The sequence below is a fragment of the Canis lupus genome, chromosome 36 (assembly GCF_003254725.2).
Source record: "Canis lupus dingo isolate Sandy chromosome 36, ASM325472v2, whole genome shotgun sequence".
Classification (NCBI taxonomy): Eukaryota; Metazoa; Chordata; class Mammalia; order Carnivora; family Canidae; genus Canis; species Canis lupus.
The window spans coordinates 14,093,243-14,113,029 of record NC_064278.1 but is presented as its reverse complement, the minus strand read 5'-3'; the positions used below and the strand labels follow the sequence as shown (position 1 = coordinate 14,113,029).

Genomic DNA, 19,787 nt, shown 5'->3' with positions numbered 1-19,787 from the left:
TGCATTGTACTGGTTCCTAGCACAGTGCTGTGGTGTGTGCTTGATACTCAGGATGTATTTGTCGATTGGTTAATTGCATGAACATATGAATGGATGAATGGAGCCAACCTAATGCTGGCATGGGAGCATTTTAGATACCTTATGTTCTACTCTTAACTTGTACTTTTGTTTTTCCATCTTTACTTTCAGTGGATGTGTCCTGTGAGTCTCCAAACCGGTTCCGATGTGACAATAATCGCTGTATTTATAAGCATGAGCTGTGCAACCATGTGGATGACTGTGGAGATGGGAGCGATGAGAAAGAGGAGCAGTGTAAGCAAAAGTGAAAAAGAAGGAAAAACTAAGGGCCCCCAGAGTTGTCTGCAGCTTGCAAAATGTACCTCTGGGATTTCAGTTTTTTCTGTAGAGGCTTGAACTGTATCTATGATGGCAGATCTCTGTTGACAACTGTTTACAGACCGCATAAACACACAATGTTACTCCAATGCATCTCTCCCCTGCTTATTTATTGAAAAACTGTTTCAGTTGAGCAAGTCCCCTAATTTTTTAGTCTCTGTTTAAGTATTCAAAAAGGATTTTTGGAGAAAATTGAGGACAAACACTAAATACTAGTTGCCTCACGCTTCACAAATTAATGGTTTATTTATTTTCAAAAACGAGGTTTGGTCACTTTTCAGCCTAGAGATACTAATTGTTAATCTAGGCATATGAACTTCTTAATGCCCAGCTGAAAAGATCACATTAAATAAGACAGCACTGGTGTTAACAGAGCTTGTCTTACATGCATCTTTAAAATGGAAATTAATTTCCCAGAAGAGAAAAATAATGGATTATTTTAAGATAGGAGTTTCAAACTGGTTGCATTTAATGTTTCAGATATTGAAAAAAACCTGTGCTTTCCCACTGTGAGAATGTTTTAAGATCTATCCATTGAAGGGGAGAGTTGATTAATTTTTTGGGTAATTTACCTAGAGAAAAGTCGTGAGGAAAATGATTTCCCTTGACTCCAATTACTTTATTCTCTAAAAGGATACTATTTGGGAAAATTTAGACAAATGGCTAATATTTCTCATTTCTATCCTTTGTATTGATGTGACCTTAGAATGCTCACTACCAGTTCTCCTACTAGAAGGAACTGTTTTAAGGTTTTTTTGGTTTTTGGGCAGAGGTGAACCTATGGTTATAACATTGTTCCTATGTTTACTTGAGGCATAACACAAAAGGATGAAAACCCAGAAATAAAAACATTTTTAGAATTTTGAGCAGGTTTCCCCTTCTCCCCTTCTCTTTCCATTTCCTTTATTACTGTTGCCATTTTTTTTATGGAGCCAGACAATTATTGCATGTGGTCAAATCTGACAGTGGCTAAAAGGGGTGATAAACTTACTCTTCCCAAAGAGTAGGATGCTACTCAAAGGAATCATTACTTACCTTCACAACAGACAAACCACAGCATTTAAATGGCTTGAGGTAGCAGGGATTGAATTTTTTTTCAAGATTTATTTATTTGAGAGAGAGCACAAGGCAGAGAGAGGCAGAGGGAGATAGAAACCCCAGCAGATACGGTGCTCAGCACAGAGCCCAATGTGGGGCTCGATCTCACAACCCTGAGGTCATGACCTGAGCTGAAACCAAGAGTTAGATGCCCAACCATCTGAGCCACCCAGGCGCCCCGGTAGCAGAGGCTGATTTAAAGTTTGAGGATGAGGCAATTCTCCTTTGTCCTATAATGATGCCAACTGCAACACATAGTCTTTGAGGTTGCTGAGGCAGAAGGAGGCACACAGGTTCTTAATTTCCTGGGCATGGAAGTGCTAGATCTCGCTTGTGCCTGTGGTCCTTTGGTTGGAACTGGCCACATGGCCCCAGTCTAACTGCAAGGGAGACTGTAGAGAAGTACATGGATGTTTAATGAATACCAGTGGTTTCTACCACAATTACCCTTGTGTCACTAAAAATCCGTTCACAATTTTCTTTCCATGCATAGAACACCCTGAACCTGTCTATAGGGGACACGACTGAGATCCATTCAGTAACTGAAATCCAGGAGCTCTGGATGATAGGCTGTAGTCCTGCTGTCAATTGCAGATTGGGTTCCTCTTGGTCTGAAGAAACATAAACTAATAAACAAGTTTTATTTATGCCCCTCTGCCCCCAATAGATTGTGGTGGATCGGGGAAAGCATAATGGAAATAAAGATTTCAGGATGCCCGGGTGGCTCAGCAATTGAGCATCTGCCTTTGGCTCAGGGCGTGATCCTGGGGTCTGGGATCAAGTCCCACATTGGGTCCCTTGCTGGGAGTCTGCTTCTCCCTCTGCCTATGTCTCTTCCTCTCTCTGTGTGTCTCTCATGAATAAATAAATAAAATCTTAAAAAAAAAAAAGAAAGATTCCCATTGGGCAAGAAAGAATTAAAGACTCATGGAATTCACCAATCTGTAGCAGTTCTGAGGTACCAAGGGGCAAAGGTGCCACAGGCGTCGGACAGGTCTGATTTATGCCTGTTGCCCTGGTGGAATTATTACCGGTGCCCTTTTACTCTCAAAAGCAAATCAAGGTGGAGAGTAAACTATATGGTTACCTTATGCGGACATTGTGAAGACCACTACAGTGGGGAGTGGAGGAGATTCACTGAAGAGGTCATGACTCCGTTCTGGAGGAGTGACTCTGTCTATTGGCCCTACTTGTCTCTGACTCCACCCTTTGGGAGTGTTTCCTTGTCTTTTTTTTTACTCTTTAACTGAAGACAGGGCAGGAGAATTAAGCCCTTTTTAAAAAATTTTTATTTATTTTTATTATTATTATTTTTTTTAAGTAAGCCCTTTTTAAGAGCTGCACAGCTTTCAACCAGTCCCTGCTTATGAAAGGTTGGGGGCCCAAGGCTTTTTTAGAATTCTAGTCACAGTATTTTGATTCATTTGGTCATATGTTTCTGTTGAAATTGAGCAGACTTTTCATGCATTTGATTCCAGTCAGTTCTAAAAGTCAATAACCTCACCTAGTGTTTCTTTTGTGACAATTTTTGAACCTGCTTTATTTCTTTGCTTTGTTTTCCTTGCATCTTTATCTCAACCAATCATCAGTTAAATTCAGGCCACCTAGAAATATAGATGGGTAGTCATTTCATCCAACTCAGAGGTTTCACTGGGTATTTGTATCTCAAAGCCTTCTAAATTCAGAAATAGAATCTTACTGTTTGGCATCTAAATGCAGTCAGCTTCTCCCACACATCAAATTTCTGGACTTTCTTTTATTTCATTTCTGCTTATAAATTAACTGGTTCTACCCTGAGTTTTCCTCTGTCTTATACTACCTTGCCAAACTCAGGTAATGGGAAGCAGTGCACACTACTAACATTCTGTTTTCTCACCTGTTTTCCCTTATTGACGTGTTCAATAAGCAAGTGTGGTCTGCATTCCAATTTTTCCAAAGTGACACTTTTACCTAATGCATTGCCTTTGCATAGTATGGGTCTCCATCTCTCCTGTCTCCAATATGCCTTTCCTCATTGCTTGCCTCCTGACTGTGAAGGCAGTGCCAAATAATTTAGGTTTTTATTACGGAAGTACCTTACATATATACTATATACTATTCAGAATAATTATTCAGTATAGTATAATGAATAGTATACTATTATACTCTTCAGAACTATAATACTAACTCTGCTCCCATCACATTTCAAACTCTCAGTGGTGGAACCTAATGAAGACTCTCACCCTGGTAAAGGCCAGTGCAGGTTGCCCAGCCTCTCCATCTTATAACTAGGCCACCCGAAACACATGGGTTCCAAAGTTGCCAAAGCAGGGAGACACAGGGGCTTTAATTGCTTCAGTCCAGAGACGACATATATGGCTTCCTACTCATCACCCATCGGCCAGAACTAGTCACATGATCCCCAAAAAACTGCAAAGGAGACTGGGAAATGTGGGAAAGCACAAGCTTATTTGTGAGCAGTTAATTGTCTGCCACAGAGGGAAGCATCTTGTTCCACAGAAAAGAAAGTTTTGACTTTGACTTTAACTTTTGTTCTTAAATTACAGGTTTAGCTTCGACCTCTAGACCTTGTACAGAAAATGAATTTAAGTGTAGCAATGGACATTGCATTTCACAGAATCTTGTATGCGATGATGTCGATGACTGTGGTGACCATTTTGATGAAACGGGTTGCAGTAAGTAAATATTTATTTTTGTATTTCATTGTAGTAACTCAGGTGTACCTAATAAAAGCATGTAATAACATCAAGTAGATGATAACCATGTATTTCTCTTTAATTTACTTTGTGCTCTGAACTGCAGTCAAGCCTATAGCTACCTGTTATTGAGCATTTTCTCTACACCAGACATTGTGCTAACCACTGAATATGTGCTGAGCATGAATCATCTCATTTTATCCTTGTAACAATCCTATGAGCTGGGTATTATTTTCTCTCTCAATTTTTTTAAGATTTCTAATTCATAAAAAATAAAAGATTTCTTATTCATTAGAGAGAGAAAGAGAGCACACAGAGAAGGAAGGACAGAGGGAGAGGAAGAGAGTAACCCAAGCAGACTCCATGCTGAGTGCAGAGCCTGACATGGGGCTCGATCTTATTATCCTGAGATCATGGCCTGAGCTGAAACCAAGAGTCAGACTGCACCACCCCGGGACCCCTAAGTTTCTTTTTTAATAAGGAAACTGTCTTACAGGTGTGAAAAAATTGCATGTCTTTTTGCCATCCAGAGGCTGAGTAAGGATTTGAACTCTGATCTACTTTTTTTTTTTTTTTTAACTCTGATCTACTTAACTCCAGAGTACCTCCTCCCAGTTAACTAGGTGCCTCCCAGCATCTTAAAGCTATGTATTTTGTTTTTGTCTGTATATTTTTTCACCTTAAGCCAAATGCAGTATCCTTTGGCACTTAGGGGAAAAGCTTCTAAGGGGAATTAATAAAGATGAGGATGTCACAGGGTACCTCGGGAGAAACATTTATTTTTATTTTTAAAGCAGAAGGAGGACTTTGTGTAGGAAAAGAATGATGAACACAATCAAGAGGTGCTTCTAGTTCAATATTATGATGGAAATGTCAGAATTACATGTTAATAATTCACACCTTTTTAGTCTTTCAGAGTTCTTATGAAATCCTTGCACATATATTATCTAATTTGTCACTCAAGCAAACCCCATTGGGTTGCTATTATTATGTCTATCTGTATAATACATCTCAGAGAACTTAAGGAAGTTGCTTGAGGTCATACAGAGTGGCAGAGGCAGAATTTAAATAGTCTTGTGACTCCAGATGAGGAGAGCTGGCCTCTAGTTTCCTCTGCCATTAGCTGTGCCTTTTTGGGCATCAACTGACCTCTCCTGGCCTCAGTTTCTTCATAGGATAAAAAAGTTCTTCAAACTCTAGGAGCCCGTGACTTAGTCATCTTAGTTAGCTTCACACATTTTCCACTTCTTGGGCTTTAATCGCTTATTTCTTGAGACATTCCAAGGATTTCTTGGCAGCTTTTCTCCTGTGTGAGTTGCAAAGGAAGATAACTGGTCATAAATGCATTGATTTGCCCTTTATTTCACACACTTTCCTAGTGGGGCCTAGAATTTTTGACATAGTAATGTGACTTGGTTAAATATTTTAAAAAGCATGAACATGACAGGGTTTGCAAAACTGGGTGTTAGATTTGAGTTCTGGTGCTGAGGCTGATAAGTGAACTGTTCCAGGAGTTTGGAGTATTTTCTAGTTGGGCTTGGGTCAAATATTAGTTCCTTTTTTAGTTGATATTTAAAAAGCTTACAATTGGCTACAGTGCTTTTAATTCAAATGACATTTGATTAAAAGCTGGGTTTATTTAAAGAAAATAAATGGCATAGATATTAATTTAGGTATAGAAGGAGCATTTCTTTTTGGGTATTAAGTGAGTATGTGATAGCAAATCAGTCTTACTGCTGTGGGTCAAGAATTTGAGACTAGAATTCTTATTCAAAATTCCAGTTCTTGGGTGCTTGGGTGGCTCCGTTGGTTAAACATCTGCCTTCAGCTCAGGTCATAGTCCCAGGGTTTTAGGATCAAGTCTCACATCAGTCTTCCTGCTCAGCTGGGAGTCTACTTCAAGAAGGGAGCCTGTTTCTCCCTCTCCTTCTGCCCCTCTGCTCTGTTTGTGCTCTCTTTTGATTTCTCTCAAATTAGTCAAATACCAGCTCTTGGGTGCTACTAATCCACTGCCTTTTCTTTTCTCTTCTTTTCTTGCCCTTCTCTTCTTTTCATTTTAAACAGGATCGAGTGTTCAGGGCATATGTTTGCTTTTAAAGAGTATTTTAAGATCAGGAAAGGAGAGACTACTATTTTTAGAGTGTCATATGTTTGGATATATCTGTTGTTTGTGGATTAAGATGGTGATCATTATTGAAAGAAGTTATAAGTTCCTCACTTGAGGAAGAATCTTAAAGTGTTATAAGGCTTCTGCTCTTGTTTGAAGGACTCTTGCTTCGTAAGAGTGTAAGTCACTCAGGGGAGCAGTTGGTCCAGAAATGTTTACCTTCTGGACCTTTTAGTCATGTTATAGATTTTATACGTAGGAGGAGATTATAGAGTCTAATTATACACGAGACTGAAAGAGATTATGTAACTGGTTAAGACTATCCAAATTAATAAAAACACGTCACATTTATTAATATTGTAGAGGAGACATCACTACCAGCCTTACAGAAATTTAAAAGATAATAAGGGAACACTATGAGAAACTTTATGTCAATAAATTGGACAACTTAGGTGAAATGGTCAAATTCTTAGACAGAAAACAATGAAACTGACCTGGAAGAAATAAAAAATCTGAATAGACTTATTTAGTAATGTGTAGTTCTTAAGAGCTAAACTAAGGCTTTCATGTATATAGCTTTGAAGTATAAACTCCAGAGGCAGCATTTCACTGAATGCTATTGTGCTAATTTTGTGGTTATTTTTCTTTTTTGAAACTCAATGTTTTTAGTCTGTTTAAACCACATATACTTAAGTGGTCATCATACCCTTAAGGGACTCTCATTTCCTACTGTAGGAGACCGATAGATATAAATCTATTTTGCTTTGGAAGAATTGAACCAGGAGATACTACAGTCTCCTGGGCTAAAACATGGCTTTGACAGATATTGACAGAGATAAGGACTCAGGGCACTGATGAGCAATCAAGTATGAGGATGAAATCTGAGCTGTTAAAAGTCTGCCCTGGAGTATCTGGACCCCAGAACAGCAGGGATAACAAAGGTTATTCGTACTATTCATATTCAACTATTGTTGAATTTTTTTTAGATTATGAAAGCTATAAAGTCCAGAAAACATATTAATATTAAAAGTAAAATCACTTGAATCCCATAAACTAAAAGATAACTAGTCTTAAGTTTGATGTACCTTGGTTGTCTTTTTTGTGCATAGATGTGCAAAAATCATTTAATATTTAAAAAATTTAAGATATATTCGATCTTTAGCATAAAAGACTTATCCTCCGTTTTTGTTATAGACATTTTCCATGTCAAAGTATCATTTGAGGGGTCCTGGGTGGCTCAGTGGTTGAGTGTCTGCCTTTGGCTCAGGTTGTGATCCCAGGGTCCTGGGATGGAGTCCCTCATCAGGTTCCCTGCAGGGAGCCTGCTTCTCCCTCTGCCTATATCTGCCTCTCTCTCTCTGTGTCTCTCATAAGTAAATAAATAAAATCTTAAAAAAAAAGTATCATTTGAAATCATGAATTTGAATGATTGCCTAGCAGTCCCTCATGTAGATAATCATAATTCATTGATTGTAAGATGCGTGTTTATTTTCACATTTAAATGTCTCTGAAACAAGGATCATTCTTCAATTGATAATTTGCCATAGTGTAAGTCCCACAGTTTTTCTATTTTAGCATTACATAAAATGGTGCATCAATAGAGTCTAATGGTGTCTTACTTAGATTTGATAAAATAGAGTAAACCATAATTGTTCAAATTGTTTTCAAAATTTTATCAACAATTTATAATCCTTACATATAAATCATACTGCACATTTTTTCTTTTTGAAGGAAAATTTATTAACATGGAATAACTGGATAACAGAGTATGAATATTTTTAAAGTCCTTGGTTCATACATGTTACTGCAAAATTTCTTTCCATGTATGCCACCCATGGTTCTTAGAGTAGTTGTATGATTTATAACTATATGCATTTTACTGTGCCCTAACACTTGATATATATGTATACACATATCTCAACTGGTCTTCTTATAAATTTATAATTTCCTATTTGTTATGTTGTTCTAAACTGTATCAGTGTCCTTTATTACACATCTAATAGGATATATATTACGTGTATTATTTTTATATTATATACTATATATATATATATATATATATGTTTATGGAGCAGATAGTTACAGTTTTAAAGAGCCCCTGACTTCATGGTTCTGGACTCTGGAATTAGATGCCCTGGGAAGCCTAGCAGTGCTGAATATAGGGAAGATTGCCTCAAGGATCTAACATTATATACAATTGTATAAATGACATCCAGTCCATTACCAGATATCTGAATACAAAGGCCTTCGGTCCTCTACAAAGACTTACAGAAAGAGGTTATCTTGAGATGTCATATAATACACATGTCAGGTGGGTTTGATAGGTGGGATAAATAGGTTTATGTCTTTCATTTGTAATGCTAAGATTGTTTCTCCAGATACAGGAAAAGAAAGATCATGTGCAGAGAATCTATGTGAACAAAATTGTACACAGTTAAATGAAGGAGGCTTTATCTGTTCCTGTAGACCTGGGTTCAAAGCCAGTATTTTGGACAGAAACTCCTGTGACGGTAGAGTATATTTCCTACAATTCCCATTAGGAGATCCTCATACTTTTTAGGTTCTCCATTCATTCTCTTTTATTAACCACTGTTTAATTCCCTTAATAGAACTAAACTCTTGGTTCTAGTTCATTAAAATACTTAAGTGCACCAATAATTATACTGTTAGAGGGTGATGATCAGTTCTGATTGAGACTGTAAGCTGTACTTTCATGATGTATATAAGCAATGATGACAAATGTTAAGGTTTTGCTCACTAATTTCTTGGGTCATGAACAAAAAATCCACAACATTTGGGAATGCCAATTACTTTTTTTCCATGCTCTCTTGCCAGTCCCTAGCAGATGGTTAGGCAGATAGCTCATTCTTAGTAATGTCTGTGGAATTGGTAAGATTTCCTAAGGCTTTGGAAATGATGACTGCTTATTGTATCAGTGTGGGAGATCAAAATTAAAAAAATAAATAAACACAAGTTTTACTTTCTTCCTCAAAGTCCAACAACACATATTTATTACACACCTACTTATGCTAGACATAAGTGAGATCTAATGTATGAAATTGGAAGGTACCTTATCAAGATGGTAAGGAATGAGTATCATTTTAAGTGTCTTTCATTATTTGAATTGGCTGTTTCTAACTCATGATGTGTCATGTCATACTCAGATGATTGAGACCATTCTTTTGTTCTTTGGAAGCTGAAACTTAAGAACTCAATGAAGAAACCAAATGAACAAGTCCCTTTCCTGAAACTAGTTAGGCCAAGGGAGGTGGTACCATGCAACACCAACACACAGCTGCTCTCCAAAAGTGGAACTTTTGTTCTGCTATTTCACATAGTCACTCTGTTGCAGTCGAACCCTGTCTTCATTGCCTACTCTCTTTGGGACTTTGGGTTTAAGAATTGTCCATATTGCAGTCATTTTGGAGAATTAAATGAGGCACAAGCTTGAAAAGCATGTGAAACAATATCTGAAGCTTAATAAGTGCTCCACAAATGATGGCAACATGGCTTATCTTCATCTGCAGCCTCCTCAGGCTTCATTGCTTATGACTATGGATTTAAACAGGAACGAGGCCTCAAAGGAATGTTTGGGAGCAGATGTTGCATATTTGCTTTTATTTTATCTGCAGACATCAATGAATGTGAGCAGTTTGGGGTTTGTCCCCAGAACTGCCAGAACACCAAAGGAAGTTATGAGTGTTCCTGTGCCGAAGGCTTCAGGTCTGTGAGTGACCAGTATGGAAAACGATGCGCTGCTGATGGTATGATGGGTTTGTGTTGGGATTAATCAGTTGACTTTCAGAGAAATAAATTTTGATGATTACAGTATACCAGAAAATAAACTTTACACTCTCAGAGTCTTATTGTTAATTCACCAGCTACTTCTTTTCCAATGCCCATCCAGCCTCTTCTCTCCTCTCTCTTGCCAGATGAAAACAATAACTACAATCCCACGCAAATACATAGGAATTAAAATAGGAGTCAGCGTTATTTATTATTCTGGGCTGAGCCTCTTGTCCACCTTGGTAAAACTTCAAAAACTGGATAAGATGTTGCCTTCCAGAATATTAAGACAACAAAAGCTTGCTTTTGTTGTCCAATGATGGTCGACAGATTAACGAAGCCCTCCAGTTCTCACTACAAGATCAAGGTCTGAGGCCCTATGATTCAAAATGGATCACAAAAAACAGTCATATTCACTTGGGGCAAATCAAGGCCATTCTGTTGATAAATCTTCTTTACTGTTCATGGGCTGCCGATCACAGATAAAGTCTGGCTCATTTATAACTTCAATTGTTAGTTCTACATCTTAGGTTAATGCTGGTATCTGAGAGTTGGGCCTCATAGAAAGCAGTAATAAGTACTAAATAGAAAGGACAAAAGAGAAAGACTGTGTGGCAGAAGTATTATATAGTTCAAATTTCCAAGGGTCTGATCTAAATCAGCTTATCCCCTCAAGGGTTATAGGTCTTTACAAGTCTTATAGATTTGAATTTGAAATTTGTGCTAGAGTTTAAAGAATTTGATAAGGAAATAACATTTTACTTTGCAAATTAAGGGTAAAATGGCTGTTCAATTTCTTCATACAAATTGGGCTTTTAAAGCATGCATCTGATTAGCATACTTAAATATTTTACCCCCCAAACATTTTTGACACTAAATGAAAACTAGGGTAAAGGCATTTGAGCAGTTGGTCTGGTAATTAGGCAGCAAATTAAAAACTATTTAAGTCTTTAACTAAGGAGATGACTGAAATAAATGCTCATAGTCATATAAAACACAATGTCAAGACAGAGGAAATATATAAAGTGAACTTTCAAAAGTTACTCAAATGAGATTCGATTGACATTATGAAAGTAAATTAAATTTAAAAATTCTAGACAATGCACCTCAGGATGAGTCACCATTGAAATAGCTGCTTTGGGTAAGAACAAGAACAAGCTGTTTTTGTCATTAGCTGGAAGATGAATTGAGTCATGGAGCTGATTACCTGCTAAAAAATCATAAAATCTGTCTGTAAAGAGTAAGGAATGAGGACATCCTGGTAAACTTTTAGTAGGACTGTACATGTATTTCTTCTGTGAGATTGTCTATAATCTTGTCTATTTTATTGTCAGTGAGTAAAGAAAAACATCAGTGGAAAAGAGGACACTATCTAGGGGTCTCAGTCTTGTCTTGCTTTAAACCTTTACCCACAGAGGACAAAGAGTAAAGAACAACATCCCTAACAGAAATATTAGCTTTCCACCTGAAAATGGAGACAAGAATGTCCATAGTCACAGATTTTCCACCCCAGTTGGATAGTTAGTTCTATTAATTAGCAAAGGTAGTCAGATTCCTATAAAAACTTATGGGGTAACTGGGTGCCTTAAGGAAGGCATGCGATGTAATGAGTGCTGGATTTTATATGAGACTGACGAATTACTGATCTCTACCCCTGAAACCAATAATACATTATATGTTAATTAATTGAATTTAAATAAAAAACCAAACCAAACAAATGCTATTTTATATCTACTTTCTATAAAAAAGAATTCAGATAGAATGCAAACAGATAAAGCAGCCCTTGTCTTTTTTTACAGGTAACCCTCCTTTGTTGCTACTGCCCGAAAATGTCCGGATTCGAAAATATAATCTCTCATCTGAGAAGTTCTCAGATTATCTTGAAGGCGAAGAACGTATTCAGGCTATTGATTATGATTGGGATCCTGAAGACATAGGTCTCAGTGAGTATGAACTTTGGCATCTGTCATCGATATTAATTGAATTATTAAATTGTAAGGTCTTTGGAGAATCTGTTTTTTAATGAGTGAATTTTATTGCATGAGTGGAAGAGGAAGCTCCTCCTAATCCAGCATGCTCTGGAGTGTGGGCATAGTGTGGCCATGTGTTCCAGCAAAGCTTTCTCAACTTTTAACCAAACCTTCTCCCATCTCTGGGGATTATCCTTTTAGGACCACCTCATCCCTTTATTTAATATCTCTTTGTCTTTGCTCATGCAGGGACTGTTCTTCCCTGTCACTGTACCCTTCAAAATTTCTATTCAAACTTCAAAGACTCAGTTCAAATGTCATCTCCTCTGACATCTTCTATAATCCTTCCTGGGCACAGTTCCATAATTGCTCACTCATGAGCCTATATAGTGTTTTATATGTGCTTTTACTAAAGCACGTTACACTGAGTTACAGCTCTCCACATAATTTTCTCCCTGAATTTTAACCATGAGCTCTTTGGAGACAGGATTGAATCTAATTCAACTCTGCAAGCCTAGCATCTGACCCAACATCTAGTACAGTGTATGCAATGGTTGCTTTAGAAATTTAGTTCAATGGATGAAAATATGAAAAATGTTTATTGTTGAGTCTTTCATGACTCTGTGGGGTGTGTGGGAGATGGTAATGAGGCAGGAATCAGAAAACTCATCTTCTATGCCTATTACCCTCATCTCTTAAGCTTTATAACCTTAAATAATTGTAACAATTATCTCATTCTCCATTTCTTATCTGTAAAGTAAGGACAGTAATCTTGTCTGCCTGCCTACCTCTGAGAGTTCTTTGAAGATGAAATGAGAAAACAGATGTGAAAGTGCTTTGCAAACTATCAGTAACTATGCTATGTAAGATTTATTATGGCTGTGTTTACACACTTACTCAATACAATAAACTCTTCAAGAATGGCAAAGACCTTCACAGTCTTCCTGTGCTTTTTAAGTTGTTTGCTGTCTACTCTCCTTTAGTCTATACAGAAAATAGGACTCCTCATCTACATAGCTCCTTTACTACAGGTTATTGAATAGCCTGCCCCTGGTTTATCTATACATTTTGTTTGGGAAACTAGAACTTGATCCTAATGAGAATATGTAGCCCCTTGGCTGAAATATATTTTAGCAAGTTACCTTGAAATAGAGACAGCTAAGTCAGTATCAATAAGCTATCAGTTGAAAGTATTTGTAGCTAGTAGCTCAAGTATGATGTCTTGAGGTTTGATCAAATCAGTGTAATTGAATTATTACTCTTATAGGAAGTAGAGATGTCAATAAATGAACGGTAGTTCACCTAATTAGACCCTAGTTCCACCCTTACTTGATGTTTTTAACATGGAACTCAACTGTGTGTCTTGCCTTGCAGGTGTTGTATATTATACTGTGCTAGGGCATGGCTCTGATTTTGGTGCTATCAAACGTGCCTACATCCCCAACTTTGAATCTGGTACTAATAATCTCGTGTCAAAAGTTAACCTGAACCTGAAATACATAATGCAACCAGATGGATTAGCAGTGGACTGGGTTGGAAGGTAAGTTTAGCCATAGCCTCATTCCCCTCTTGTCTATTCTGTTTTCCTGGCCAGACCTCCCTACTGCTTGCCATGGCATGTGAGTTAAGCTGGTCCAACTATGGGTAGCACATGGCACTGGTGCAGCTGGGTGATGCCTGGGCTTGCTCTAGCCCCAGTAACCACCTCTGCTTACCCTGAGGTGTCATATAAACCTTCTCATTTCTTATGTTCTGTGTATTCCATGAAAAAGTTTGGGAAAGCACCAAGGTCAAGATTTTATATGCGGGAAAGCATTCTTATCCAACAGAGTTTTGGATTCCAAAATTATAACTTTCAGTATGGTAGCACTATTCATTTTGTGAAGAAATGGAACAGCTTCCCAATTCTTCCAGCAAAGCAGTTGAGATGAAACATTTTTCTCTATGGTAATTATTTGGAGGAGCAGGAATACACATCTTGTGTTTTCAGCACGCTGTACTGTCTGAACAGATTGGAAATTTGACTTTCCTGTTTAATCTTTGGGTTTGGTTTAATAGTGGTGTCAGCTTTGTTCTGCTCTTTTAGATTTTCTAGAACCTCAGGGACCAGAGCCAGACATTTTGTATGATCCCTAAATATGAACCTTAAGTAGGTTTATTATCAGGTAGACGCAGGAAATGCAAACCAATGTGGAAAAGTTCATAAGCCACTTCTTCAAGGAAGAGCCTTGCATCGTAAGTGACATTTATGGAAAAGCAATTATGTTAGGATCAGAGCTCAAACATTCATAGAATTCCCCATCTCCTTGAAAATGAATGAATAATAAAAAAATGTTTGAGAGGGAAGGCTCAGGGGCTTGTTGCCCTCTGGGAGACTGGAGAGTCATTAGCAACATAAATTAATTTTCACCTTTTAACAACTTGTCTAGCGCTCCTGGAAGACTTGAACATCTCTGAAGAAGTTAATTAGGTCCCTGCTGTGCCCACAGGCTATCAGGGCACTCATTTCAGCATTTTCTATCCGGAATCAAGGCCTCGGAGAGTCAGTAACTTGAAACTCTATAGACTTTAGCACTGCCTTCTGAAAATTAGCCAGGCAATAGGAGATCTGTCTTCATGTTTGAAGTTTTTACTCCTTTCTCAGCCTTCATGAACGAGTGAGTGAAGAAGCTGATAGAAATCTTCCTTCTCATAAGAGACTGAGATGTGCCACCCTAGTAGTGGAATAAGGCAGGATGGCCTTGCTAAGTTTTTTTTTTTTTCTTTTTTTGGAAAGGCAATTTCCACTCATCCTTAGAGCTGATGCCTGATTGTAGTTGATTCCAGTGAGGCTCTTGACTGAGCAGAAACAGATTCATAGTTGGAATTAAAGGGCCAGCTAAACAGTGCCTTACGACTTCCCACCTGGAAGTACATGTCTTATAGCAATGCCAGATGTGAGACACACCGTCATCACTGATCATGGCTGATGAGGCAGGAGTCCTCCTCTATCCCTTACTCTTCCACGTGTAACTACAAAAACCCTTGGCTGAAGATTGGGGCATTCCTGAGAGAGGGCGACTCCCATCTGCTCATTGGTATCGAAGTAGTTGTCTTACTGGCCCCAGCTTCCAAACTGAATGCTCTCATCTTCAAACCTGTCCCTCAGAAGTGACCAGTCTACACTTTATAGATATTTAACTTTGTCCCTTTGAATTTAGGCATATTTACTGGTCAGATGCCAAAAGCAAAAGGATCCAGGTGGCTAAACTTGATGGGAGGTACAGAAAGTGGCTGATTTCCACTGGACTGGATCAACCAGCTGCAGTGGTTGTGAATCCCAAACTAGGGTAGGTACTTGAAGGAGTCTTTCATGTTCTAGATATTTTCCTGTGGATTTTTAAAAATTTATGTCTTTATTTTTTTCCTAATGGTACTAAAATTGTCCTTGGACTTTTTGGAATGGTATCTGTGACTAATTTAAAGAATTATAGTATGCCCTAAGGATCATTTAGAACTAGCCAAGCTTCAGACTGATACTGTGTAAGGGGAAGGCCTCTGGCCACACGTTTTGCATAGCCCAGTTGGTCTAAAATCCATGCATTTCTCAATAGAATTGAAGAATTGGTCTCTACCTGATGATTGGTGTAGACTAGAGGCTGCAAAGTGGTGGCTGGTAGGCTAAATATGGCTATATTGGACTAAACAGAGCTTTAAGGTTTTGAAAACTTAGTTACTAACATTAAAAAATGTTAAAAAATATGCTGTATTTTTGGCTTGAAAAATCAGAACTGATAATACTAAGTAGGTATGCCTTTCTTTTTCTTTTCTTTCTTTCTTTTTTTTTTAGAGAGGTGGGGAGAGGGGAAGGGATAAGGAGAGGTTTCACGCCCAGCTTGGAGCTTGATGCAGGGCTTGATCTCACAACCCTGATATTATGACTTAAGCTTAAGTCAATAGTTGGACTCTTAGCCAACTGAGCCACTTGGGTTCCCCAGTAGGGATACCTTTTTTGATGCAGTATTGCCTGGAACTTTTAGACAAGGCCTTGCTCTCACAATCACTTGATATTCATAACTGCTGTGCTCCGCTCATTTATATTGCCTGCCTGGTCCTTTCCGGGTATTTGAAGTGATGTAACCCCTGGCCTATGCAATTCTCCTATAATTATTAATTGGATGCAAAATAATCCATTTTAAAATTGGAATCCTTATTTTATTCACTGATGCATCTCAAATGCAAGATAGCGCTGCTAACACATAGGCATTCAATAAATATTTTATGAAGAATGAACAGTTTTTGTAATTATACATTTTAAAGTGTCTGAATATATATACTTGAACAGGGCTGGGCAATTTCTATTGAGAAAGTTTTAAGGAAGGATAGACCACAGATGCACTGGCTCCTCTTCTTCTCACCCCATCTTCTAAAAAGTAAAGTGTAAAAACAGCATCACTTAGCACCCAGACCTCTATGAAAAACAGTTGATTTCCCTGTTGGAAGTTTATGCTCTGCTTCAGTGGAGACGCCTCACTAGATGAAATCTTAAAAGGAGAAAACCTTCTGTTGCAGGCTTATGTACTGGACTGACTGGGGCAGAGAACCTAAAATCGAGTCTGCCTGGATGGATGGACAGCATCGGAAAACCCTGGTTCAAGAGAACCTTGGTTGGCCAACTGGCCTTGCCATTGATTATTTGAACAATGACCGGATCTACTGGAGTGACTTCAAGGAGAACAATATTGAAACTATAAAACATGATGGGACTGATAGGAGAATTGTTGCAAATGCAGGTTAGAAATGGGTTAGAATTTAATATATAACCACGAAGTATATTTCTAGTATCTGCCCATTTTCTCCAGAAGCAATGTGATCTTCATTGGATACAGTTTCTTAGATACCACTCCCTCCAACCCGCAGCTGCTGATTTAAATGCAAATGAATCTATTAGCAATAATTAAGGTTTTTTTGGTCCTTTTAACATAATTTTTAAAAGGTGTTCTTACTAACAGATAATTGAAATAACCTAGTTTCCTGTTAAGTTGCCCTGAGTGCCCTAAGTGGCATTTCATGCGTACCAATGGAAATCCATGTCTAACCACTTCTAGACCCATTTGTTTTTATTATGCTCAGTTGTTTATTATGTACAACTGGAAACATCTAGAAGGAAAGAAACATTCTGTTTTCTTATCCAGATTTCTGCAGAATTGCAGCAATCCATTATCTATCAGCTTTATCCGACAAGTGCTGTCTTATGTTCAAAGAAAAAGACCCAGAATCTCTGCCATTCAAATTATTGTCCAGAAATAAAATTAGATCAGCAACTCGAAAGTGAGCAGGTTCTCTATAATTGCCATAAACCAGCAGGCATTAATCTAGTTTAATGTCTGTCATCTTGATCTCCCAAATAGCACACTGTTGTGGTCACATGTATAGAAGGTCTGCCTGAATGTTCCTGGAATATCAAGGCATTGTATTAGGGTTTAATTCAAGCATAATGACACCTGATATAAAAGAGAGGTAGGGAACTTTCTATTCAATAATTTGGGTTTTGTTTTTTGTTTTTTGTTTTTTGTTTTTTTGGTTTCCCTCTGTGGTTAAGCAGCAATGAACCCATATAGTCTGGACATCTTTGAAGGCCAGTTTTACTGGATATCTAAGGATAAGGGAGAAGTATGGAAGCAAGATAAATTTGGGCAAGATGAGAAAGAGAAAATGCTGATGGTGAACCCATGGCTCACTCAAGTTCGAATCTTCCATCAACATAGATATGATCGATCAGGTAACCCCAACCTTGGAATAAGATGTTCCTTATTATCTGGAAACCTTATTTCAAATTAATGGCTGTATTATTGGAAAGTGGTAGTGGATTATAATAGTCTGATCTCTTGGTGCATGAAAGGTGTGTGTGTTTTAACCATTTTGACCACAGAAAGATAAAATTGGAGGTCAGATGTAATTATGTACATCACCAGCAGATATGAAGTAAAAATATTTCAGTCCTCGTTGGAGTTACAGGTATATACTTCTGGACCACAGAATCCAGTAGGCATCCACCCCCTGCTAGGTGTAGGTGGGTTACAACGGGTTTCATCCACATCATCGGTGTTACATACACTTTTATTTATTTTTTTTTTAATTTTTATTTATTTATGATAGTCACAGAGAGAGAGAGAGGCAGAGACACAGGCAGAGGGAGAAGCAGGCTCCATGCACCGGGAGCCCGATGTGGGACTCGATCCCGGGTCTCCAGGATCGCGCCCTGGGCCAAAGGCAGGCGCCAAACCGCTGCGCCACCCAGGGATCCCTACATACTCTTTTAATTCCAAGGCTAGGCTAGTCAGGTTATCCTGAGCTACATGAGCCTCAGGTTAAAACTGTTAGTCACGCGCAGCCCGGGTAGCTTGGTGGTTTAGCGCCGCCTTCAGCCCAGGGCCTGATCCTGGAGACCTGGGATCGAGTCTCACATTGGGCTCCCTGCATGGAGCCTGCTTGTGTCTCTGCCTCTCTCTCTGTGTCGCTCATGAGTAAATAAGAATATATTTTTTAAAAACCTGTCAGTTATATGCATTTCTACCTCCTCCCCACTGTCCCATTTTCTTAGTTGCGGGTCACGCTTCATCAGGTCTCCGTGTTCTAATTCATCCTTCACCATCAAATGGAGTCAGGTAAAAGGGAAGAGAAATTCTTGAAGTGAGGAAAGGAAATAGACTTTTATTAAGCTCTGTAAGTCCAATCCTCCCTTCAACTGTTCACTCAGACATCTGTTACTTCAATTAATCTGCAAAACTGTATAAAGAGGTTTTATTTTCATCTAACATACAGGAAACCCCACTGATAAAATAGCTCTTATGTCTTCCATGTTCTTGGGTCCCTTGTGCTGGGCAGTTCTAAAGACAGGAGGGGGAACACAGTACCTATCATGAGCCGCTCTCTGGCCCTTGTAGAGAAGGCTACCTAGGAGTTAGAGGAATATCTGGAGTCAGCTGGGCCCCCATAAGAGAGTACTGATTACTGTGTAGGCCAGAGACCTAGCCCAGCTGTGCCAGATTAGCTTTTACTCTGGACCAATAGTTTTCACATTTTAGCATGTGTCAGAATTATCTAGAGAGCTCGTTGAATGTATATTGCTGGGCCCCACCTAAGGAGTTTCTGATTTAATATGCCTGAGTGGCCTAAAAATTTGCATTTCTAACAACTTCCCAACTGATGCTGATGTTACTGGTTAAGGCCCTACTCAAGTGTGGGCCATGGACTGGTAGCCCTGGTATCTTATGGGAATTGGTGGCAAATGCAAGACATTCAGGCCCTACCCACCCTTTCTGAATCAGATTTCCTAGGTGATTTGTATTACATTCAAGTTTGAAAAGTTTTGCTCTAGATTGCTGAAGAAGATGGGCAGATGTTGAGTGCGACTTTGGAATATGGTTTATTATATTATAGCCTTGCTATGTCTGTGGTTACATATTGGGTGACAGAGAATCAGCCCATTAACCATTCTGACAGAATGTTAGTCTGAGAAGGAATTTAGAGATCGTCTATACCTTGGAGATATCATAACATAAGCTAAGGTAGAATTCGGAAGACTCCAGAATTACCTGAGAAGCTTTTCGTGGTAACACTTGAGTTGCATCCTAGACCAATTTAAATCTGAATTTCTGTGACTAGGCATCAATAGTTGTGAATCGTTCCCAGGTGATTCTGGAAATTGCAGCTTTAAATTCCCTTGTCCTGCAAGTAGGAGAACCAAAGTCC

General features: G+C 38.5%; 1 protein-coding gene across 1 annotated transcript in view; it reads left to right on the top strand.

Annotated features, from left to right (window-relative positions):
- Positions 1-19,787, top strand: part of LRP2 (LDL receptor related protein 2) — a 196,484-nt gene that overhangs the window by 163,479 nt on the left and 13,218 nt on the right. Inside the window, exons 62-70 of the mRNA XM_035698279.2 lie at positions 190-312; positions 4,041-4,169; positions 8,676-8,807; positions 9,930-10,061; positions 11,883-12,026; positions 13,428-13,593; positions 15,254-15,382; positions 16,605-16,825; positions 17,638-17,814. Of these exons, the coding sequence (XP_035554172.2) occupies positions 190-312; positions 4,041-4,169; positions 8,676-8,807; positions 9,930-10,061; positions 11,883-12,026; positions 13,428-13,593; positions 15,254-15,382; positions 16,605-16,825; positions 17,638-17,814 (1,353 nt within the window). The remainder of the gene's footprint in view (positions 1-189; positions 313-4,040; positions 4,170-8,675; positions 8,808-9,929; positions 10,062-11,882; positions 12,027-13,427; positions 13,594-15,253; positions 15,383-16,604; positions 16,826-17,637; positions 17,815-19,787) is intronic.